The 24,390-nt window shown below is 40.5% G+C and overlaps 9 protein-coding genes across 9 annotated transcripts in view; 3 read left to right on the forward strand and 6 right to left on the reverse strand.

Annotated features, from left to right (window-relative positions):
* The window catches only part of LOC131995567 (uncharacterized), a 446,417-nt gene that overhangs the window by 372,403 nt on the left and 49,624 nt on the right, over positions 1-24,390 (forward strand). The gene's annotated exons all lie outside the window — the stretch shown is intronic.
* On the reverse strand, positions 980-1,431 carry LOC131995577 (histone H3). The gene has a single exon (XM_059364348.1). The coding sequence runs from the start codon at positions 1,388-1,390 to the stop codon at positions 980-982; it is 411 nt and encodes a 136-aa protein (XP_059220331.1). The 5' UTR covers positions 1,391-1,431.
* On the reverse strand, positions 8,763-9,264 carry LOC131995590 (histone H2A). Its single transcript, XM_059364359.1, has one exon. The coding sequence runs from the start codon at positions 9,215-9,217 to the stop codon at positions 8,843-8,845; it is 375 nt and encodes a 124-aa protein (XP_059220342.1). The 5' UTR covers positions 9,218-9,264; the 3' UTR covers positions 8,763-8,842.
* Positions 9,487-9,861, forward strand: LOC131995588 (histone H2B.1/H2B.2). The gene has a single exon (XM_059364357.1). The coding sequence runs from the start codon at positions 9,487-9,489 to the stop codon at positions 9,859-9,861; it is 375 nt and encodes a 124-aa protein (XP_059220340.1).
* Positions 10,777-11,457, reverse strand: LOC131995572 (histone H1-like). Its single transcript, XM_059364343.1, has one exon. It carries the CDS (start codon positions 11,455-11,457, stop codon positions 10,777-10,779), a length of 681 nt encoding a protein of 226 aa, XP_059220326.1.
* LOC131995580 (histone H3) lies at positions 13,032-13,483 on the reverse strand. The gene has a single exon (XM_059364351.1). It carries the CDS (start codon positions 13,440-13,442, stop codon positions 13,032-13,034), a length of 411 nt encoding a protein of 136 aa, XP_059220334.1. The 5' UTR covers positions 13,443-13,483.
* Positions 15,013-15,514, reverse strand: LOC131995592 (histone H2A). Its single transcript, XM_059364360.1, has one exon. It carries the CDS (start codon positions 15,465-15,467, stop codon positions 15,093-15,095), a length of 375 nt encoding a protein of 124 aa, XP_059220343.1. The 5' UTR covers positions 15,468-15,514; the 3' UTR covers positions 15,013-15,092.
* Positions 20,692-21,066, forward strand: LOC131995609 (histone H2B.1/H2B.2-like). The gene has a single exon (XM_059364378.1). It carries the CDS (start codon positions 20,692-20,694, stop codon positions 21,064-21,066), a length of 375 nt encoding a protein of 124 aa, XP_059220361.1.
* On the reverse strand, positions 21,982-22,662 carry LOC131995573 (histone H1-like). The gene has a single exon (XM_059364344.1). The coding sequence runs from the start codon at positions 22,660-22,662 to the stop codon at positions 21,982-21,984; it is 681 nt and encodes a 226-aa protein (XP_059220327.1).

Raw genomic sequence — 24,390 nt, forward strand, 5'->3', positions numbered from 1 at the left:
TGCAAATTAATTTGAAAGCTCTAATGTAAAAATGTTTTAGGAAAATTTTATCATAAAATATTATAGAAATGATAGATTTCTATTAAAATGTTACATAATTTGTAAAAAGTGTACGTTTGTTACGAAAAGTCTAAAATATTACGATGCTATGTTATACCAACGTCGTTGGCTATGCAAAATGTGCGGTGAGCTCTATTGCATTTATTATAAAATATTTTTTCTATATAAAGTGGACTTGAAACTAAATAAAAAATTTAAAAATGTAAATTCTAAACAATGTATTGTTGCAATCACAAATTTAAAAAAATATATAATTTTTTTTTGGAAATTAAACACAAATTCAAAAATGCCCTTGTCTAAGCAAGCAAATGTAGAACAGTTGCATACCGAACGAAATCTATTTCCCTTTAATAATTTAAAATATTAAAATACTATTTTATTCTTTTTAAAACAGTTTTTAGAATAGCAAAAAATATCATTTGTTTAAAAATAATAAAAAATACAGAAAAAATTTATATTCAATGTATCTAAATTATCTATTTAAGGTTAAAATTCTCTCGAATGTATTGGCCTGCCTGTTTTTATCTTCATTCATTCTTGTTATGTAGCTACTACGAAAAATCAAATTTTGCAAAAAGAATAACAGCAAATATACTGTTGCTAATAGAAAATAAAAATTTTCAATTTAACATAAAAAGTAAATTAAATAATTTTTTTTTAAAAAAAAGTTTTTGATTTCGCTCCATGTTTTGAAACCCAATATTACCAAAAGTAAAACGCATAGAAAAGAAAAAATTTTTTTTAATATAAATAGTGTATTTTTCCATCCCCAAAAAAAGACTATATTTATTTATTTTAATAAAAATAAAAAGGTGTAAGTTTTGAATAAATTTTTTTCTCTTTTTTATAAAAATATTGTGGTCCTGAAAAGGACCGATTGTTTTTGTAAAAAAAAGTTGGCTTTTAAAATGTCAATAATTTAAGCACGTTCTCCACGAATACGTCTGGCCAATTGGATATCCTTGGGCATGATGGTGACACGCTTGGCATGGATGGCACACAAGTTGGTATCTTCGAAGAGACCGACCAAGTAGGCTTCGCTAGCTTCTTGCAAGGCCATGACAGCAGAGCTCTGGAAACGCAAGTCAGTCTTGAAATCTTGGGCAATTTCACGAACCAAACGTTGGAAAGGCAATTTGCGGATCAACAACTCAGTACTCTTCTGGTAGCGACGGATTTCACGCAAAGCAACGGTACCAGGGCGGAAACGATGTGGCTTCTTAACACCACCGGTGGCTGGTGCGCTCTTACGAGCAGCTTTGGTAGCCAATTGCTTACGAGGGGCTTTGCCACCAGTAGATTTACGGGCAGTTTGCTTAGTACGAGCCATTTTTCACTAGAGGTTTTTAGTTCACTTCACGATATGCACACAAACACTGTTAACACTGTAATAGTTGCCTTACGGAGCGATTCCCGATATTTATAGAAAAAAATTTGGCGGGCTACAGTTTCCAATAAGGGTGTGTGCTGCGTATATGCTTCAACATTTGTATCTGTACACACGAAGTGTATACGAACAACCCCGAAGATAGATCGAAGCGTATGTGTATGTAGTAAATTCAGAGCGGATTTTGTATAAATATGAGGTATCGCAGCATGGTAAGTATTATTATATTGTGTTTGTCTTTTGAAGTGTTCACATCGTGTTATTTGGCTCGCGGAGTTTGACAACAAATTTTTATCTAAAGTTGTGAAAATTGTGATTTCTTAGGTGTCTACTTTGAAAATCAATAGTAGGCACCAGTGCTGGGCAAATTTTTGATTTTGCCATCCATCTTACTTTGATTTTTGAGAATCGAGAGTAGGCAGCAGTGCTGGCACAATCTCGTAACCAGCTTGACGATTTGTCTCATGTCACTCAAAATCATGAGAATTGCATAGGAGGCAGCGAAACCAGAAATATGCAAAATTTAAAGGAGGTTGTGGCTAATGCCTCTAGTTTGAGTGCTTTTGGCGAATTTCACCAATCCGTCAACCGATTCGCTGAACTAGATACAACAATTTATTCGAAGGATGATAAAAATGGTGAAACTAACAACAGTACGAGTAGTAAATCTGTTGTTAGAAATAATGATGGTGCAGCTTCATTGGAGTCCGCAGAAGGGCGGAAGTTCCTGACGGCTGTTAGCAAAACACAGCATGCGGTAACAAAGAAAATGGCTGACCCATTAATTAAGTCAGCAAAATTGCCCATAGAAAGGACAAATGATGAAAGCGACATAACAGATGTTGCTGGCTGCGCATCAGATGGCTTCGAAACGGTGGTTGGTAGAAAGCACCGTAAAAGAAAGAAGAAGAAGGGAGACAAGGAAGATGATTCACCCTACGAGGACATGATTCAACAGCTGAAGCTTTCTCAACTAGTAGACACCATCGATCGTCTTCAAAGGCAAGTTGAGCAGTTAATTGCTGAGAATGCCCGCTTGAGAAATGGTACTACTAACCAGCTAATACCTGATATTGGAACCACTGATACCCAGAGAGCACAAACGATCTCGAGTGCCAATTGGTCCAATGATTTACCTGATGACAACACTATGTTAATAGATGAGGTCGCACAGCCGGCGACAAAAGAAACAACAATTGGAAAGGGGGCAATCCCTAAAACGACAACAACAAGAAACAAGGCCAAGGCCGATGGGGCCTCCGAAGTGAGCCTAAATATGAGGGAAGAAGTCGCACCGCCGGCGACAAAGAGTACAAATAAGGTGACCATGCCGAGGTCAATCCCTAGAATACAGACTGGAGCTGCTGCTGCAACAGATGGCCCATTTACATCCAAGGGCAATAGAAGGAACTTGACGGCAGAGAGGGAGTCCACAACGCAGAAGACATCAGGTAAGGCCAGCCCCCCATTATTTACTGTATATGATTCGAATGTAAAGATGTTGACATCAAAGGTGAAGGAGAGGATAGGTAGTGGGTTATTTACTATCAGGATAGTGAATAAGAACAGAACGGACCTCAGGGTGTATAAAAGGGAGGACTATGATCTAGTTAGGAATATGCTGAGTGAGGAAGGTTTCCATTATTTTACTTTTACTCCTAGTGACGTGAAGCCTTACACGATGTTAGTGAAGGGGCTTTCTGACACTTACGACGTTGATGACCTTCGGTCATATATGTGCGAGACCGTGCCCGATCTGAAATTGGGTAATATTATTAAACTGGGAGGTGATCGTTGGATTGTGCAGGTCGAGGGTGGCACAGATGCGAAGCCATTCCGTAGAATGCAGTATATTCTGAACAATAAAGTCAAGATAGAGAAGAGGAAGAGGAAAGGCCTGGTGCAGTGTAGGAACTGCCAGAGATTCGGCCACGTTTCGGCAAATTGTGAGATGCCTTACCGGTGCGTGAAATGCGCGCAGTCTCATGGACCCGGAAAATGCCAGCTTGGAGGGAGAGAGCATGACTTCGCTGAAGCAGAGGGAGACATGGGTATTAGATTAGACCCTGCTACCGGTGGCGTGGTGAAGTCCGCGGTACGGCGCCAGATGGTGCGCTGTGCTAACTGCGATGTTGATGGGCACGTGGCTAGCTCGAGGGAATGCCCTAGGAGATTAGAGCTGCTACGTAAAATGTCTGAAAGGAAAATGATGTATAAGACTGCCAAGGATGTGGCACCAACGAATGCAAGGAGTGCACCTATGCCTGCGACGCAAGTGATGGCTGGCACAAGGAGTAATATATCATATTCGTCGGCACTGAGGACTATGCCGACACAACCGGTGGCTACCCCCCCTCGCTCTGGAGATTTCACCGGTTTTGCTGCTGACACGATGGCGATGTTTGATGCCGATTGCAAGCGTTTATTGGGCAAGGACCTCGTTACATGCATGCGTAGGATTGGAGATTATGCAGAGACATATAGAACACTGCAGAATGATGAGGAGAAAACGCGAGCCATATTCGCGATGATGATTGGACTAAGGCTCTATGACTAGACTAAAATGCATTTTTATTAACATCAATTCCGTCATATCGAGACATCGAAGACATTATTTGAATTTATTCGTTAAGGAGCACAAGCCAGATGTACTGTTAATTGCGGAGCACAAACTATCTGAGAGGCACAATTTTTCTTTGGATGGCTACACCATTTTTCGGCAGAACAGGAGAGACAGACAAGGCGGGGGGACTGCAGTTTGTTTGGCCGAGAGGATAAAAGGGGAGAGGATGGCAGCTGATTTTGGCTGTATTGAGGGTACGGTGGTGAGAGTTGGTGGTCGCGGTGATGGGTATGTGATACTCATGGCACTGTACTGCCCGCCGGATGCTGTATTTGGGACGAATGACTTGGATGCGATTGAGGCGACAATTGGATCTGATAGAGCTGTTATTGGGTGCGATATAAATGCGAAACATACGCAGTGGGGAGGAGATTCGGTGAATCCGCGGGGTCGTTTGTTATTCGACTGGCTCTCTATGAGTCCGAATTTGCAGTTGAGGCGCACTGATATGGCGACGAGAATATCACGGACTGCTGGCTCGTACATAGACTACTTCCTGACGACGATGGAACTTATGCCTACAATGATGCCATCGGATGGACTACAGACCTTGGATTTCGACTCGGATCACAGGGCGGTACTGCTTGAGGTACTGACGGGGACGCTGGAGGAGAATTCGATACGAGAGATCTATGATTACAAGAGCATGGATGTCAGGCGCTTCAATGCCGAATTGGCTGTGGGACTGGCTACAGTCTCCCTGCCGGTGGACAGGAACGCCAGTATGCAGGACATCGACATTGCGGTGGATGCCATAACTGGTGCGATCACGAATGCGATGGATAGTACCATACGTAAGATAAGACCGAGAGCGGGACGAATGAAAGAGCTGCCCCGCCATATCCTCGAGCTCATAGATCAGAAGAAGACTCTTCGCAGGAGAATGTATCGCATCCACGACCTCCAGGAGCACAATATATTGAGAGCCATGATTAGAAATTTGGATACGATAATACGAGAAAGGATCTGCATGTTTGAGGAGGAGGAGACTCTTAAGATCTTGCATGGTATCTCCAATGGTCCAAATATGTTTCGCAAGATTAAGGCATTTAGTGGAGTTAGACGTAGACGTGGGATTGGAGAGCTATCGGACGCTGCGGGTAATCAGGCAACTGGGGACCCTGATAAGGCGGAAGTTTTGGCGATGGACTTTGCTGGTGTGGGGGATTGCCCTGCTTATGACGTTTCCCAGCAGTTGGTGCCTGTGATGAACTTCGGGGTCCTATACCGGGCTGATGGCACTGTAACACTTGGTGCCCCGCCCCCGCCGATTAGACTCCTGAAGCCAAGTGAGATTGGAGCGGTTATGAAAAGGCTGAATAGGAAGAAGAGCAGTGGGAGGGATGGAATCCCCAATTTTATCCTTAGAAAGACGCGCTTAGAGATGTGGAATCACTTGGCATTACTTTTCAACCATTGCCTGAACTTGGGATATTTTCCAGGGGGTTGGAAGTCTTCGAGAGTAGTCCCGATTTTGAAGCCTGGGAAAGACCCCACTAGTCCGAAGTCATATAGACCCATTTCACTGCTATCAAGCATGGGGAAGGTCTTTGAGATCTTCCTTTTGGAACGCCTGAATGACCATATTGAGGATGGAGATATCTTGTTGGAGAACCAGTTTGGATTTAGAAGAGGCACTTCAACCACTCATGCGCTGGTTGCATTCACTGAGAAGATTTGTCGAGGACTGGATAAAAGGAGCGCCACGATTGCCGTAAGCCTGGACTTCTCGAAGGCTTTCGATACGGTCTGGCAAGGTGGAATTATCCGGAAGATGCAGCGATTTGGTTTTGACCCACACCTCCTCAGGGTCATTGAAAGTTACCTTGGTGGTAGGAGCTTTTTCGTCACAGTAGGCGAGGCGAGATCACAAGAGAGACGAATTACTGCGGGGGTGCCGCAGGGGTCTGTGCTGGGACCGGTTCTCTACAACCTCTACTTGGCAGACATACCAACACCAGAGGGGGGCGATATGCTCCTCATCTATGCCGACGACATCTTAATAGCAGCCACCCATCCGAGGGCTAAAGTGGCTGAGCGGCGATTGGTTGCATACCTCGAGCAGCTTTCCGCATATTTCCAGGAGTGGCGCCTAAATCTGAACATAGACAAATGTCGCTGCATAGTATTCAAGGGCAACAAGAGAGGCCTCTATCGAAATGCCCGACGCTACGTCCCCGGGATTAGGATCGGAAATGAAGTCATCGAGAAAACCGATAGGATGAAATACTTGGGAGTAGTCTTCCAGGAAGACATGCGATTTACGAGGCACGTGGACGAGGTACTCCGGAAAGGGAAAGCTGCGCTTCATTCGGTGATATGGATGCTGGCGAAAAAGAGAGGCCTTAGCCGTAAGGTTAAACTCACGATTTATGGACAGATGGTGCGGCCTACGATGGCGTACGCTTTCCCAGTATGGTCGACGATTTCATCCAGTCAAATGGAAAGGATAAGGGTGTTAGAGCGTAGAACACTTGCGTATTGTCTAGAGCTGAGAAGGAGAAGGACGGCTCAGGGTTATTATAGGAGACCGAGTAACCGCACTGTGTACGATAGCGGCTGCATGACTCGTATCGATGGCTACATGACGGCGCAGGCCATCGATCACCTCCTGGGTTATCAGGGACACCCCAACGGAATCGTTCGGTCCTGCCGGCTGGCAGAGGATTATTTTGACCGACTTATGGAAACCGAGGGTCATCAAAGTCCAATGTGTCTTCTGCATTTGTGGAGGAAGGGCCTAGTTTTTGATAATGAAGGCAGGATACTGTATTATAATAGGAGGTTTGGGACCTTTGGGTTCGATGATATGGTGTACAGTTTGGATCAGTGGTTGGGTGGTTGAGGGCCCACCACAGTGTGAATTTTTTTTTTTTTTTTGCGGATTTTTGTTTTGTATTGTGTTATTTTGATTTTATTTTGATTTTGTTTTGTATTATTGTTTTGTATTATTTTGTATTTTTGTGCCCCTTTGTAAATACTTTGTAAATATTGTATATACTTCGCTAGTACTGGATTGGTTATTTTTGTTTTTCCCTTGTATATACGTTTTTCTTAGTTTGGTAGGTTCTAGAGTAAGCTTAGATTAAGGAGATGAATGAGGGCATCTCAGGGTTTACATCCCTTTCCCTGGGAATTTTTTCTTTTACAACGAATGATGTCAACAAAAGAATGTATAAACGGGCTGGCCTTGCCACATAGTTTTAAGTTTATAGATTGAAGCATATATCCCTAGAAAAATGTTAAACATGTTAGGGAAGGACCATGTGTCAAAAATTTTTGAAATAAGATATAACTATCATTATAATTTATATAAGGACTTGGGAATAAAAGATTGAATTGAATTGAATTGAATTGAATTGAATTGAATTGAATTGAATTGAATTCATGGTAAGTATTAGTTCTTGTGCATAACTTGTGAAGTGAATTTAATTTAAAAAGTGAAAAAATGACTGGTCGTGGTAAAGGTGGCAAAGGCTTGGGAAAAGGTGGCGCTAAACGTCATCGTAAAGTGTTGCGTGATAACATCCAAGGTATCACCAAGCCTGCAATCAGACGTTTGGCTCGTCGTGGCGGTGTAAAGCGTATCTCTGGATTGATTTACGAAGAAACCCGTGGTGTCCTGAAGGTGTTTTTGGAAAACGTTATTCGTGATGCTGTCACCTACACTGAACACGCTAAGCGTAAAACCGTCACCGCTATGGATGTCGTCTACGCTTTGAAGAGACAAGGCCGCACTTTGTACGGTTTCGGCGGTTAAACATTATCTTGACGCTATTTTGGAGAAAATTTTAAGAACTTTAAAACTAAAACAATCGGTCCTTTTCAGGACCACAAAACATATTTAAAAAGAGATATATCTTGTTATAAATTTTTACTAAAAAAAAATACATAAAATTTATTTGAAAATAAATATTACCATTTTTCAATTTGCCGTCGGCCAAAATGTAGCTTCTATAATATACATACATACATGACGAAACTAAAACCGACGCCATTAGAACAATACGATGAAACGATGGTATACAACACTAAAAAGCATACATACACACAGATACCAAAATGCACGCATATACTACCATTAAATGTTTCCTTTGCTTGGAGCTGCTAACTTTGTCACAAATGTACGAAGAGGGACGATCGTAGATACTTCGTTTCGATGTTTTGTTATTACATATGCCAATTTTTTTCAGCATCAGAAAATGAACAATGATTACCATGTGATATTCAAATGTAAAATAAATAGTTTTTACAGTACCCTAATGGTAACATTGATCCTATTAAATGCCGATAATCTTGAGTAGGGTCGATAAAACTAAATTCTTATTATGTTAATGTATGCAAATAGGCGAAATGTTGATGCATGATAATTGATAACTGATAATTATGACATGTATATTAAAAGACCTGCAATAGTCGATAAGATGTAAACATATTTGAAAATGTTTACCTATAAACAATAGATGGCAGATTTTTTTGTATTTACGCCTAAAACAGGATTGTTTAAGGAAATTTCGAATAACGAAATTGCTAGCAAATTACCAAATCCACTGAAAAAAAAAATCGACCAAAAAATATTTTTTAAATTTAACTACAATTAAAATTTTATTTATTATTTAAAACTATTTTTTAAGTAAATTTTCTTGATAAAATAAGGTTTGATATAGTTTTTTCTCTTTTAAAAAAATTTTTGTCGTCCTGAAAAGGACGGATTGTTGTTGATTTATACGATGGCCTGTATTTACATTTTTTCTTTGATGCTCGTAGATAATTTAAGCCTTCTTTTCGGTCTTCTTGGGCAAGAGAACAGCTTGGATGTTTGGCAATACACCACCTTGAGCAATGGTGACACCGGACAGCAATTTGTTCAATTCTTCGTCATTACGGATAGCCAATTGCAAGTGACGGGGGATAATTCTTGTCTTCTTGTTGTCACGAGCAGCGTTGCCAGCCAATTCAAGAACTTCAGCGGCCAAATACTCCATGACAGCAGCCAAGTAAACTGGAGCTCCGGCACCAACACGTTCAGCATAGTTGCCTTTGCGCAACAAACGATGGATACGACCGACGGGGAATTGAAGACCAGCACGGTTGGAACGGGACTTTGCCTTTCCCTTAACTTTGCCACCTTTACCACGACCAGACATTTTTAGTTATTTTTTTTTTTTAATTCACTTCACTTAGCACTGAAACACAAATGATATTAGTTCGCAGCATGAACTGCAGTATTTATACTTTCGGATCCAACGTGTAGCTAATTTTAGAGGGTTGTTTTCGTAAACATAGCGACTGTTTTCGTCTACCTGAATATCTTGTGCATGAAATGGTTTAAATATTCCGAGTAAGCCATCAAACACACAAAATCGTGAACAGTGTTAAAAGTGTTTGTGTGACTTAAAAAAAAAACCAAGTGAAAATGCCTCCAAAAGCCAGTGGTAAAGCAGCAAAGAAGGCCGGCAAAGCCCAAAAGAACATCACTAAGGGTGACAAGACCAAGAGACGCACCAAGCGTAAGGAGAGTTATGCTATCTACATTTACAAAGTGTTGAAGCAAGTCCATCCCGATACTGGTATCTCCTCAAAGGCCATGAGCATCATGAACAGTTTCGTCAACGATATCTTTGAACGTATCGCCGCCGAAGCCTCCCGTTTGGCTCACTACAACAAGCGTTCCACCATCACCAGTCGGGAAATCCAAACTGCCGTCCGTCTATTATTGCCCGGTGAGTTGGCTAAGCACGCTGTCAGTGAAGGTACCAAAGCCGTTACTAAGTACACCAGCTCCAAGTAAATGGCATACTTATTTCGTCGTACAATATTTTCCCTACAACATCAAAGGCCCTTTTCAGGGCCACAAAATAAATTAAAAAAGAGACTTAATTCGTTATTCAACTAAAATTAATTTATATTTACAAATTTAAAGAAAAAATATATCTACCACTCACCCTCACATTGCCCTTATTACTTTTTTAAAATAAAATATGTATACTACCCATACTCTAATATTGCCCTCCTTGCTTAGCACCATCTACATCTACAGTAATATGATCAACACATATTGCTCTTATGCTCAAACACTCGGTATGCAACGTTGTATTGATGTTCGAGTATATGTGAGCGTGTGTGTTGATACTAAATTTTTTAGGGATGTATACTAGTATGTTAGCGTGAAATGGTGTAGAGATGTATATGTGGACTTATGCGTTTGTACGCGAGATCTATGGGTAGGTATGCTCGTAAAGAATGAAATAGGTATGCTAAGTGCGATTTTTGAAGGGAATATTGTACGCCACTCTCTTATTGGTTAGGTATGCTAAATGAGATTTTCTTTAACATTAACTGATTTTCATAGTTCTTAGTAATTGCTTTGGTTTATGACCCTAAGTGAAACAGTTAATCCAGTTGCGGAAAAAATCCCATTTAACATGTGATTACTTAAATTTCCTTAAAGGGTAATGTATTCCCATAGTAGGTAACAATGGTATTAAAAGATTTCAACAGATGTTTTACAGCTACGAAAAGGGCTGTGATTAGCTTTTCCCTTAAAATTAACATAGTATTTATTAGGTAATTAAAAAATTGTTTGAGTTAAATTTGGTCTCTTTTTAAAAATTTTTTTGTAGCCCTGAAAAGGGCTGTTAGATATACTGCTTTCGAATATCGAAAATAATCATTTTGACATGATAAGTAATTTTGCATGGAAAAATTACTTCTTAGCGGCGGTCTTCTTGGCAGCTGGCTTCTTTGCTGCGGCAGCCTTTTTGGGCTTGGCAGCGGTGGTTTTTGCCTTGGGTGCCTTTGGTTTAGTGGCTGATGCTTTGGCGGCTGTTTTTGCGGGTTTAGCTTTAACTGTACCTGTCTTTTTGGCAGTTTTAGCCTTGGCCTTTTCGGTCTTCTTCTTCTCGGCGGTCTTTTTAGCAGCGGAAGGCTTCTTTGCAGCGGCTTTCTTTTCACCGGCTGCCTTTTTGGGTGCTGCTGCCTTCTTTTTCTTATCACCGGCTGGGACCTTCTTCTTCTTTTCAGCGCTCTTTGCTTTAGGTTCCTTCGAGGCAGATGGGGACAATTTGAATGAACCGGAGGCACCCTTACCTTTAGTTTGGATCAATTTTCCACTAGCAACAGCGCTCTTCAAGTACTTCTTGATGAATGGGGCCAATTTTACAGCATCAACTTTGTATGTGCTGGCCAAGTATTTCTTGATGGCAGGCAATGAGGAACCACCACGTTCTTTCAATGTTTTGATGGCAGCATCGACCATTTGTTGGGTTGGTGGATGGCTTGGGGCAGCAGAGGGTTTCTTTGCCTTGGCAGCGGCTTTCTTAGGTGCCTTTTTCTCAACAGCGGCGACTGGAGATGCGGTGGCTTCAACAACGGCGGCGTCAGACATGATTTCACTTATATTTTTCTTTTTAAACACACTTTAACACTTTGTAAATATACACTCACTACTGGTGTACGCTGATTGGTTGAAAATATGGTTTCAACCTTTAGACTAGTGATGGCTGGGTACATCGAAATTATGAGAAGTACATAGTAGTCAACTACGAAATTTTGCGAAACGTTGTGTGGAAGCGAATAAAAATTTTTACAAAAGTTTTCACAGAATTATTCATTTTACGATGAGATAGTAACAATTTCTTTTTATTTTTTATACAATTCTTCTAGTAGAGATATCCAGCTAATCATTAAAGAAAATCCGAGTTAATTATCTTTAAGCGTTACCGAGTTATAAGGGTTTGAGTTGAAAGTTTATAAAAATGTTATGATAAAATTGTAACTAAATTATAAAAATTTTCCAATTTTTATTGAAAATTGGTTTTTATAAAAATTTAGTATGGAATCTTGATATGTTTTCTTGAAAGAAGTGTAAAAAAAAGTGAAAATTTGGATGATTTTCATAGTGAAATAATCGATTTTATTATGTAGTCTATGACAGTTGAATTCACCATATTGGCGTATTTTCCATGAATAAAAGTTTTTCTGCAAATTAATTTGAAAGCTCTAATGTAAAAATGTTTTAGGAAAATTTTATCATAAAATATTATAGAAATGATAGATTTCTATTAAAATGTTACATAATTTGTAAAAAGTGTACGTTTGTTACGAAAAGTCTAAAATATTACGATGCTATGTTATACCAACGTCGTTGGCTATGCAAAATGTGCGGTGAGCTCTATTGCATTTATTATAAAATATTTTTTTCTATATAAAGTGGACTTGAAACTAAATAAAAAATTTAAAAATGTAAATTCTAAACAATGTATTGTTGCAATCACAAATTTAAAAAAATATATAATTTTTTTTTGGAAATTAAACACAAATTCAAAAATGCCCTTGTCTAAGCAAGCAAATGTAGAACAGTTGCATACCGAACGAAATCTATTTCCCTTTAATAATTTAAAATATTAAAATACTATTTTATTCTTTTTAAAACAGTTTTTAGAATAGCAAAAAATATCATTTGTTTAAAAATAATAAAAAATACAGAAAAAATTTATATTCAATGTATCTAAATTATCTATTTAAGGTTAAAATTCTCTCGAATGTATTGGCCTGCCTGTTTTTATCTTCATTCATTCTTGTTATGTAGCTACTACGAAAAATCAAATTTTGCAAAAAGAATAACAGCAAATATACTGTTGCTAATAGAAAATAAAAATTTTCAATTTAACATAAAAAGTAAATTAAATAATTTTTTTTTAAAAAAAAGTTTTTGATTTCGCTCCATGTTTTGAAACCCAATATTACCAAAAGTAAAACGCATAGAAAAGAAAAAAATTTTTTTAATATAAATAGTGTATTTTTCCATCCCCAAAAAAAGACTATATTTATTTATTTTAATAAAAATAAAAAGGTGTAAGTTTTGAATAAATTTTTTTCTCTTTTTTATAAAAATATTGTGGTCCTGAAAAGGACCGATTGTTTTTGTAAAAAAAAGTTGGCTTTTAAAATGTCAATAATTTAAGCACGTTCTCCACGAATACGTCTGGCCAATTGGATATCCTTGGGCATGATGGTGACACGCTTGGCATGGATGGCACACAAGTTGGTATCTTCGAAGAGACCGACCAAGTAGGCTTCGCTAGCTTCTTGCAAGGCCATGACAGCAGAGCTCTGGAAACGCAAGTCAGTCTTGAAATCTTGGGCAATTTCACGAACCAAACGTTGGAAAGGCAATTTGCGGATCAACAACTCAGTACTCTTCTGGTAGCGACGGATTTCACGCAAAGCAACGGTACCAGGGCGGAAACGATGTGGCTTCTTAACACCACCGGTGGCTGGTGCGCTCTTACGAGCAGCTTTGGTAGCCAATTGCTTACGAGGGGCTTTGCCACCAGTAGATTTACGGGCAGTTTGCTTAGTACGAGCCATTTTTCACTAGAGGTTTTTAGTTCACTTCACGATATGCACACAAACACTGTTAACACTGTAATAGTTGCCTTACGGAGCGATTCCCGATATTTATAGAAAAAATTTGGCGGGCTACAGTTTCCAATAAGGGTGTGTGCTGCGTATATGCTTCAACATTTGTATCTGTACACACGAAGTGTATACGAACAACCCCGAAGATAGATCGAAGCGTATGTGTATGTAGTAAATTCAGAGCGGATTTTGTATAAATATGAGGTATCGCAGCATGGTAAGTATTAGTTCTTGTGCATAACTTGTGAAGTGAATTTAATTTAAAAAGTGAAAAAATGACTGGTCGTGGTAAAGGTGGCAAAGGCTTGGGAAAAGGTGGCGCTAAACGTCATCGTAAAGTGTTGCGTGATAACATCCAAGGTATCACCAAGCCTGCAATCAGACGTTTGGCTCGTCGTGGCGGTGTAAAGCGTATCTCTGGATTGATTTACGAAGAAACCCGTGGTGTCCTGAAGGTGTTTTTGGAAAACGTTATTCGTGATGCTGTCACCTACACTGAACACGCTAAGCGTAAAACCGTCACCGCTATGGATGTCGTCTACGCTTTGAAGAGACAAGGCCGCACTTTGTACGGTTTCGGCGGTTAAACATTATCTTGACGCTATTTTGGAGAAAATTTTAAGAACTTTAAAACTAAAACAATCGGTCCTTTTCAGGACCACAAAACATATTTAAAAAGAGATATATCTTGTTATAAATTTTTACTAAAAAAAAATACATAAAATTTATTTGAAAATAAATATTACCATTTTTCAATTTGCCGTCGGCCAAAATGTAGCTTCTATAATATACATACATACATGACGAAACTAAAACCGACGCCATTAGAACAATACGATGAAACGATGGTATACAACACTAAAAAGCATACATACACACAGATACCAAAATGCACGCATATACTACCATTAAATGTTTCCTTTGCTTGGAGCTGCTAACTTTGTCACAAATGTACGAAGAGGGACGATCGTAGATACTTCGTTTCGATGTTTTGTTATTACATATGCCAATTTTTTTCAGCATCAGAAAATGAACAATGATTACCATGTGATATTCAAATGTAAAATAAATAGTTTTTACAGTACCCTAATGGTAACATTGATCCTATTAAATGCCGATAATCTTGAGTAGGGTCGATAAAACTAAATTCTTATTATGTTAATGTATGCAAATAGGCGAAATGTTGATGCATGATAATTGATAACTGATAATTATGACATGTATATTAAAAGACCTGCAATAGTCGATAAGATGTAAACATATTTGAAAATGTTTACCTATAAACAATAGATGGCAGATTTTTTTGTATTTACGCCTAAAACAGGATTGTTTAAGGAAATTTCGAATAACGAAATTGCTAGCAAATTACCAAATCCACTGAAAAAAAAAATCGACCAAAAAATATTTTTTAAATTTAACTACAATTAAAATTTTATTTATTATTTAAAACTATTTTTTAAGAAAATTTTCTTGATAAAATAAGGTTTGATATAGTTTTTTCTCTTTTAAAAAAATTTTTGTCGTCCTGAAAAGGACGGATTGTTGTTGATTTATACGATGGCCTGTATTTACATTTTTTCTTTGATGCTCGTAGATAATTTAAGCCTTCTTTTCGGTCTTCTTGGGCAAGAGAACAGCTTGGATGTTTGGCAATACACCACCTTGAGCAATGGTGACACCGGACAGCAATTTGTTCAATTCTTCGTCATTACGGATAGCCAATTGCAAGTGACGGGGGATAATTCTTGTCTTCTTGTTGTCACGAGCAGCGTTGCCAGCCAATTCAAGAACTTCAGCGGCCAAATACTCCATGACAGCAGCCAAGTAAACTGGAGCTCCGGCACCAACACGTTCAGCATAGTTGCCTTTGCGCAACAAACGATGGATACGACCGACGGGGAATTGAAGACCAGCACGGTTGGAACGGGACTTTGCCTTTCCCTTAACTTTGCCACCTTTACCACGACCAGACATTTTTAGTTATTTTTTTTTTTTAATTCACTTCACTTAGCACTGAAACACAAATGATATTAGTTCGCAGCATGAACTGCAGTATTTATACTTTCGGATCCAACGTGTAGCTAATTTTAGAGGGTTGTTTTCGTAAACATAGCGACTGTTTTCGTCTACCTGAATATCTTGTGCATGAAAAGGGATGACGAAGAAGAAGAAGAAGAAATTGAAGAGGCAGAGGATGCAGAGAAGCCAAAGAATGAGACGGTCAACGAGGTCATCCAAAAAATGGATGAGGCTAGTCGCAAGCGAAGAAAGAAGAAGTCTGATAGCGACATTTACGAGAGCCTAAAGATGGGATGCTTGGTGGATGAACTCAAGGCAACGATTGCACGCCTTGAGGAGAATGCCCGCAGAGATGGGGCTGTAATTTTGGCCCTACGAACGAAAATGGCCGAAATGGAAATGGCAATGATGGCCAGTGCAAAGCAAAATGCTTCTGATGGTCGAGTGATTGTTGCCCAAGCTACAAAGGGCATGAATTCACATATTGCTTCAGCTAGTGCCCACACCACAAAGGGCATAGCTGCTGGCAATTCAGCTGATGATGGCGTCCATATCTCAGTCGAGGATATGGATACGAATGATTTGTCGGCCGGGGTAGCCGAAAACCCCGGCACTGCGTTGAACGATGGAACCTTCTCCCTGGTAAAGGCCAAGCGAATTCCGAAAGAGAAGAAGAATGAAGAAACGCTCCCGTTAAGAGATGTTGCGCACCCCGCAAAGACTGGTGCTATACCGAAGATACCGGCAGTAAAGAAGAATGCTGTCCCCCCAGCTGAGAAGACCCCTGCTACGGGCCACCCGGCCACCGTGAATAGAGAAGACAATGGAACCATGCCTGCGTTTATGGTTTATGATGTAGGTGTAAGAGAGTTATGCACGATTGTGTCAAGATCCCTGAACACGAAGGACTTCACCATCAGATTGGTAAGAAAAAGTTGCATAAGTTTGAGGGTAAGGGGTATAAATTCCTTTGAGAAGATTAAGAGTATGTTGAAGGAGAGGCGGTATAAATTCACCACCCATACGCCTAAGGATTTGTTGCCCTATTCCGTTGTTATTGAGGGGCTTTCTGGGGAGTTTTCTAAGGAAGAGGTCGAGGAGTGTTTGGGCGGCTTTGGGTTCCCGGTCGATGTGCGGGGTTTGGTTAACCTTTCAGGGAACTTGTGGCTTCTTAGGGTGGGTAGGTCCACCGATTTGGGTCTCCTCTATGGGGTGAAAAGGATGTTGCATTGCAGGGTCACTTTCCGTAGGGACAGGGCCCGTGATCCCGTCCAATGTTATAATTGCCAAAGGTATGGCCATGTGTCCGGCAACTGCGGTTTGCCATTTCGCTGCTGTAAATGCAGCCAGCCACATGAACGCGGGGCGTGTCCGGTTCCGCCCAAGGATTTGGAAGGGAAGGAGGTTACCGATCCGGAGACGGGAAGGGTTACGAGGTATGAGGTGGTGCCAGTGAGTTGCGTGAATTGTGGTGTTGAGGGCCATACTGCTGGCTCGAGGGAATGTCCCATTCGTGTAAGAATGGTTGCCAGGATGGCAGAGAAGAGAGAGGAGATCAGGAATAGGGATATGTCTAGGTCGAATAGGGTGAGAGGACTTTCCTACGCGTCTGCTGCACGGCCAAGCGCGCGCTCGGCACCGTCTGGTGCCCCCACATCCGCCGGCGGTGCGGATATCTTTGCGGACTGTCAGCGAATATTGGGCGGCGACTTCGTTTCAGTTTTCGCTAGGATGAGGGAATTTGCACCAAGGTATGCAGGCCTTGTTAGGGAGCATGGTGAGTCGGGGGCCATTACGGCCTTCTTGCGCTTCCTCTGCGATGTGTAGTTTATTTAAGTGTGTTTTTCTGAACATCAACTCTTGTGTGTCCTTACGCAGGAGACATTTTTTGAAGATTTTTGTTGACGACCATGGACCTGATGTGATTTTGTTGGCGGAACATAAGCTTTCCAGTAGGCACCGCTTTGAATTGGAGGGATATGATGTTTTCAGACAGGATAGACAGTCACGCGGCGGTGGCACTGCGGTACTTGTGCGGAGTTCTTTTCGCAGTGAGAGGATACATATTCGGACAGGAGGCATAGAATCCTGCGCTGCGAGGGTTTTTACGAGGGATGGCGGTTCAGTTGCCTTTGTTTCGCTTTATCTTCGTCCTGGTGAACCCTTGATACCATCGGATTTGGAGTCGATTATGGAGCTGCACGAGTCTGGCGAGGTTGTGGTTGGAGCAGACCTCAATGCTAAACACCCGTCCTGGGGTGGCACGGAGGTGGACCCCAGGGGAAGGCGGCTGGCCAGGTTTTTACTTGACTACCCTGATTTCGCGACGTGCCGGTGCGATAGACCGACGAGACCGAATGCATCCGGGGGGACTTACATAGACTTCTTTTTGTTGACTCCTGGTGTTCCACTCACGGGCGATGGGGGATTGTCGAGAGCATTTGATTTCGAGTCAGATCATAGGGCGATCCAGGTGACTCTAGGTATAGGGCGACTTGAGATAAGGAATCCCAGGACTTTCCTCGATTTTAGCAGAATGCATGTCCGTCGCTACAGGGCTCGTCTGGGTGAGGGGCTGTCGCCTATTTCTCTTCCGGTAGACAGGAACGTGACTACACAGGAGATTGATGATTGTGTTGAGGGACTTGGAATGGTATTTCGCTCCGCGATCGAGGCTTCGGTCCCTAGGGTTCCCGTGGAGAGGACAAGGATGTTCTTACCGGGCTGGATTCTCAGGCTCATTTATGAGCGTAGGGCCCTATGTCGGGCGCTGCGCGGATCGGCTGATCCAGAGCGCCGCGGGCTTTTGCGCACTGACATCAGACACCTGTCTAGGGTGATTCGCGAGTCCATTGACTCCTTCGAACGGGACCGCATGAGCCGCCGACTTGGACGTATTAGGATCGATGGTCGATCATACTCTCAGGTCAAGAGGGCCGCGGGCCTATCCAATAGGGAACCTATTGGAGACCTGACGTCCTCTGACGGGAGTGTATTGACTGATGATCTTTCCAAGGCGGAGGCTATTGCGGACCATGTTCAAGTCGATTTGGTGACGGGCTTTCCCCCGTCTGACGGCGAGTTCGAAAGACAGGTCCATGGGGTTGCAGATGATCTTGTTGATGCGTCTCCCCTGGTTGAATTTTCTGGTTCGTTCCCTGCTAACGGCACTGCTGTGGCCGATAGGTCCTTGTGGGAAGATGGTCTTTTTGTAAAACCATCTTGCATTGGTTCGGCCCTTTCCTCTTGGTCGTCCAAGAGGTCCTCCGGTGTTGATGGAGTCCCGGATATTGCGCTCAAGAGAGCCGGCAATGTGATTTTCACTTTTCTGTGCGTCTTGTTTAACCACTGCCTGAATTTGGGGTATTTTCCTCCCGCCTGGAAGACCGCTGTAGTTGTTCCGATACCGAAACCGGGATCTGATCGGCGAGATCGCTCTGGCTATAGGCCTGTTTCTCTTTTGTCGACGTTTGGGAGACTCTTTGAGTCGTTCATTTTGAGGAGGATTGCCAGGGTCGTTGAAGACAGAGGTATTCTGCCGGATGGTCAGTTTGGTTTCAGGCCGGACCATTCCACCACACACGCTTTAGGCGTTTTCACAAGCTACGTGGCTAGGGGATTTGATAGGAAGTACGGGACGATTGCGGTAGGCCTTGACATTTCCAAGGCCTTTGATTCCGTTTGGCACGACGGCCTGCTTTTTAAGCTTAGGGGCCTTGGATTTGGCAGACAGGTATGTAGGGTGGTCGCAAGCTTTCTCCACGGTCGGAGTTTTTGTGTAAGGGTAGGTGAGCAATCTTCTTCAGATCGGCCAGTTCGATCTGGCGTCCCCCAAGGCTCCATCCTCGGGCCGATGTTGTACAATTTGTTTGTCCATGACATTCCAACCCCTCCTTCAGGTGGCATGCTGCTGGCGTACGCGGATGACGTCATGTTGGCCTTCTCTGGCCCCAGGGCTTCTATTGTTAACAGGAATGTTAACATGTTTTTGGGTGAGTTGTGTGGTTATTTCACTAGATGGAGGCTTAGGCTAAACCCGGCGAAATGCTCCGCTATGGTTTTTAGGGGCAGGACTGGCACCACTTATCCTAATTTTCGACGATACGTTCCCGTGGTCCGCATCGGGGTTGATGACGTGGCAATTACTGGCACGATTAAGTATCTGGGGGTCGTTTTTGACTCCAGACTGGAATTCCGTAATCATGTTGATTACGCGCTGGACAGGGCGAGGAGGGTCTATTTCGGCTATCACCGCCTGTTTCGGATGAGGAGGGGTCTATCGTCGGCCGTGAAGCTCTTGATTTATCGTCAAGTGATCAGACCGGTGGTTTCATATGCCTTTCCGATATGGTTCGGCATATCTTCGGCGCAGATGGAGAGGGTCAGGGCTTGGGAGAGGCGGGCTTTGCGCTCGTGCTTGGGGCTGCGGACGATAGTTAGGAGGGATGGTTCGGTTAGTCGCCCTTCGTGTAGGGCGATATATGATGGAGCGGGGACTCCCCGTATCGACGTATGGATGGTGCGGGGCGCCATTGAATTTCTGGGACGATGCGGCGATGTGGGCAATGGGATGGTGTCTGACCATTTCTCCTCCAATGATGACAGGAATGCACTTCTAAACAGAACGTACTTTTCACCAGCTGCACTGCCTAGACTGAATGAGGAAAACCTCTTATATGATGGTGAAGTCCTTCTATTTTACCATAGAAGACATAACAGTTTTGATTTTCAGGACACAGTGTACGACACAACTCAGTGATCCCTGCCTTGTACATATTGTAAATAGTTATTTAGAATTACTCTAGAATTAAGATTATATTTATTCTTTCCGTATATAGTTATTTAGGTTTAAGATTTAGATTTAAGTATCATACCCCTATTTTTGGTTCTATGAAATATTTCTTTTTTGTAACTCGAGGTTAATTTTGATTTTGATTTTTGACGGAATTTGTAGTCACGGTCAAGAGCCGGCTACCGCATAATAACTTGAAGTTGTCGTACGAGGGAATTTTTTAAGTACTTTGTAAAATTTATAGATTCAATTAGATATTAGCAAAATCTCTGTAAATGAATTTGAATTTTGGAAAAAATAAACGGCTATATGAAACGCCATCAAACACACAAAATCGTGAACAGTGTTAAAAGTGTTTGTGTGACTTAAAAAAAAAACCAAGTGAAAATGCCTCCAAAAGCCAGTGGTAAAGCAGCAAAGAAGGCCGACAAAGCCCAAAAGAACATCACTAAGGGTGACAAGACCAAGAGACGCACCAAGCGTAAGGAGAGTTATGCTATCTACATTTACAAAGTGTTGAAGCAAGTCCATCCCGATACTGGTATCTCCTCAAAGGCCATGAGCATCATGAACAGTTTCGTCAACGATATCTTTGAACGTATCGCCGCCGAAGCCTCCCGTTTGGCTCACTACAACAAGCGTTCCACCATCACCAGTCGGGAAATCCAAACTGCCGTCCGTCTATTATTGCCCGGTGAGTTGGCTAAGCACGCTGTCAGTGAAGGTACCAAAGCCGTTACTAAGTACACCAGCTCCAAGTAAATGGCATACTTATTTCGTCGTACAATATTTTCCCTACAACATCAAAGGCCCTTTTCAGGGCCACAAAATAAATTAAAAAAGAGACTTAATTCGTTATTCAACTAAAATTAATTTATATTTACAAATTTAAAGAAAAAATATATCTACCACTCACCCTCACATTGCCCTTATTACTTTTTTAAAATAAAATATGTATACTACCCATACTCTAATATTGCCCTCCTTGCTTAGCACCATCTACATCTACAGTAATATGATCAACACATATTGCTCTTATGCTCAAACACTCGGTATGCAACGTTGTATTGATGTTCGAGTATATGTGAGCGTGTGTGTTGATACTAAATTTTTTAGGGATGTATACTAGTATGTTAGCGTGAAATGGTGTAGAGATGTATATGTGGACTTATGCGTTTGTACGCGAGATCTATGGGTAGGTATGCTCGTAAAGAATGAAATAGGTATGCTAAGTGCGATTTTTGAAGGGAATATTGTACGCCACTCTCTTATTGGTTAGGTATGCTAAATGAGATTTTCTTTAACATTAACTGATTTTCATAGTTCTTAGTAATTGCTTTGGTTTATGACCCTAAGTGAAACAGTTAATCCAGTTGCGGAAAAAATCCCATTTAACATGTGATTACTTAAATTTCCTTAAAGGGTAATGTATTCCCATAGTAGGTAACAATGGTATTAAAAGATTTCAACAGATGTTTTACAGCTACGAAAAGGGCTGTGATTAGCTTTTCCCTTAAAATTAACATAGTATTTATTAGGTAATTAAAAAATTGTTTGAGTTAAATTTGGTCTCTTTTTAAAAATTTTTTTGTAGCCCTGAAAAGGGCTGTTAGATATACTGCTTTCGAATATCGAAAATAATCATTTTGACATGATAAGTAATTTTGCATGGAAAAATTACTTCTTAGCGGCGGTCTTCTTGGCAGCTGGCTTCTTTGCTGCGGCAGCCTTTTTGGGCTTGGCAGCGGTGGTTTTTGCCTTGGGTGCCTTTGGTTTAGTGGCTGATGCTTTGGCGGCTGTTTTTGCGGGTTTAGCTTTAACTGTACCTGTCTTTTTGGCAGTTTTAGCCTTGGCCTTTTCGGTCTTCTTCTTCTCGGCGGTCTTTTTAGCAGCGGAAGGCTTCTTTGCAGCGGCTTTCTTTTCACCGGCTGCCTTTTTGGGTGCTGCTGCCTTCTTTTTCTTATCACCGGCTGGGACCTTCTTCTTCTTTTCAGCGCTCTTTGCTTTAGGTTCCTTCGAGGCAGATGGGGACAATTTGAATGAACCGGAGGCACCCTTACCTTTAGTTTGGATCAATTTTCCACTAGCAACAGCGCTCTTCAAGTACTTCTTGATGAATGGGGCCAATTTTACAGCATCAACTTTGTATGTGCTGGCCAAGTATTTCTTGATGGCAGGCAATGAGGAACCACCACGTTCTTTCAATGTTTTGATGGCAGCATCGACCATTTGTTGGGTTGGTGGATGGCTTGGGGCAGCAGAGGGTTTCTTTGCCTTGGCAGCGGCTTTCTTAGGTGCCTTTTTCTCAACAGCGGCGACTGGAGATGCGGTGGCTTCAACAACGGCGGCGTCAGACATGATTTCACTTATATTTTTCTTTTTAAACACACTTTAACACTTTGTAAATATACACTCACTACTGGTGTACGCTGATTGGTTGAAAATATGGTTTCAACCTTTAGACTAGTGATGGCTGGGTACATCGAAATTATGAGAAGTACATAGTAGTCAACTACGAAATTTTGCGAAACGTTGTGTGGAAGCGAATAAAAATTTTTACAAAAGTTTTCACAGAATTATTCATTTTACGATGAGATAGTAACAATTTCTTTTTATTTTTTATACAATTCTTCTAGTAGAGATATCCAGCTAATCATTAAAGAAAATCCGAGTTAATTATCTTTAAGCGTTACCGAGTTATAAGGGTTTGAGTTGAAAGTTTATAAAAATGTTATGATAAAATTGTAACTAAATTATAAAAATTTTCCAATTTTTATTGAAAATTGGTTTTTATAAAAATTTAGTATGGAATCTTGATATGTTTTCTTGAAAGAAGTGTAAAAAAAAGTGAAAATTTGGATGATTTTCATAGTGAAATAATCGATTTTATTATGTAGTCTATGACAGTTGAATTCACCATATTGGCGTATTTTCCATGAATAAAAGTTTTTCTGCAAATTAATTTGAAAGCTCTAATGTAAAAATGTTTTAGGAAAATTTTATCATAAAATATTATAGAAATGATAGATTTCTATTAAAATGTTACATAATTTGTAAAAAGTGTACGTTTGTTACGAAAAGTCTAAAATATTACGATGCTATGTTATACCAACGTCGTTGGCTATGCAAAATGTGCGGTGAGCTCTATTGCATTTATTATAAAATATTTTTTTCTATATAAAGTGGACTTGAAACTAAATAAAAAATTTAAAAATGTAAATTCTAAACAATGTATTGTTGCAATCACAAATTTAAAAAAATATATAATTTTTTTTTGGAAATTAAACACAAATTCAAAAATGCCCTTGTCTAAGCAAGCAAATGTAGAACAGTTGCATACCGAACGAAATCTATTTCCCTTTAATAATTTAAAATATTAAAATACTATTTTATTCTTTTTAAAACAGTTTTTAGAATAGCAAAAAATATCATTTGTTTAAAAATAATAAAAAATACAGAAAAAATTTATATTCAATGTATCTAAATTATCTATTTAAGGTTAAAATTCTCTCGAATGTATTGGCCTGCCTGTTTTTATCTTCATTCATTCTTGTTATGTAGCTACTACGAAAAATCAAATTTTGCAAAAAGAATAACAGCAAATATACTGTTGCTAATAGAAAATAAAAATTTTCAATTTAACATAAAAAGTAAATTAAATAATTTTTTTTTAAAAAAAAGTTTTTGATTTCGCTCCATGTTTTGAAACCCAATATTACCAAAAGTAAAACGCATAGAAAAGAAAAAAATTTTTTTAATATAAATAGTGTATTTTTCCATCCCCAAAAAAAGACTATATTTATTTATTTTAATAAAAATAAAAAGGTGTAAGTTTTGAATAAATTTTTTTCTCTTTTTTATAAAAATATTGTGGTCCTGAAAAGGACCGATTGTTTTTGTAAAAAAAAGTTGGCTTTTAAAATGTCAATAATTTAAGCACGTTCTCCACGAATACGTCTGGCCAATTGGATATCCTTGGGCATGATGGTGACACGCTTGGCATGGATGGCACACAAGTTGGTATCTTCGAAGAGACCGACCAAGTAGGCTTCGCTAGCTTCTTGCAAGGCCATGACAGCAGAGCTC

This window comes from Stomoxys calcitrans, chromosome 3 (assembly GCF_963082655.1).
Source record: "Stomoxys calcitrans chromosome 3, idStoCalc2.1, whole genome shotgun sequence".
Lineage (NCBI taxonomy): Eukaryota > Metazoa > Arthropoda > Insecta > Diptera > Muscidae > Stomoxys > Stomoxys calcitrans.

Bases quoted from the DNA above. Each gene is read 5' to 3' on its own strand.
- LOC131995588 (XM_059364357.1), top strand. From the start codon at position 9,487: ATGCCTCCAAAAGCCAGTGGTAAAGCAGCAAAGAAGGCCGGCAAAGCC.
- LOC131995573 (XM_059364344.1), bottom strand. From the start codon at position 22,662: ATGTCTGACGCCGCCGTTGTTGAAGCCACCGCATCTCCAGTCGCCGCT.
- LOC131995592 (XM_059364360.1), bottom strand. From the start codon at position 15,467: ATGTCTGGTCGTGGTAAAGGTGGCAAAGTTAAGGGAAAGGCAAAGTCC.
- LOC131995572 (XM_059364343.1), bottom strand. From the start codon at position 11,457: ATGTCTGACGCCGCCGTTGTTGAAGCCACCGCATCTCCAGTCGCCGCT.
- LOC131995590 (XM_059364359.1), bottom strand. From the start codon at position 9,217: ATGTCTGGTCGTGGTAAAGGTGGCAAAGTTAAGGGAAAGGCAAAGTCC.
- LOC131995577 (XM_059364348.1), bottom strand. From the start codon at position 1,390: ATGGCTCGTACTAAGCAAACTGCCCGTAAATCTACTGGTGGCAAAGCC.
- LOC131995609 (XM_059364378.1), top strand. From the start codon at position 20,692: ATGCCTCCAAAAGCCAGTGGTAAAGCAGCAAAGAAGGCCGACAAAGCC.
- LOC131995580 (XM_059364351.1), bottom strand. From the start codon at position 13,442: ATGGCTCGTACTAAGCAAACTGCCCGTAAATCTACTGGTGGCAAAGCC.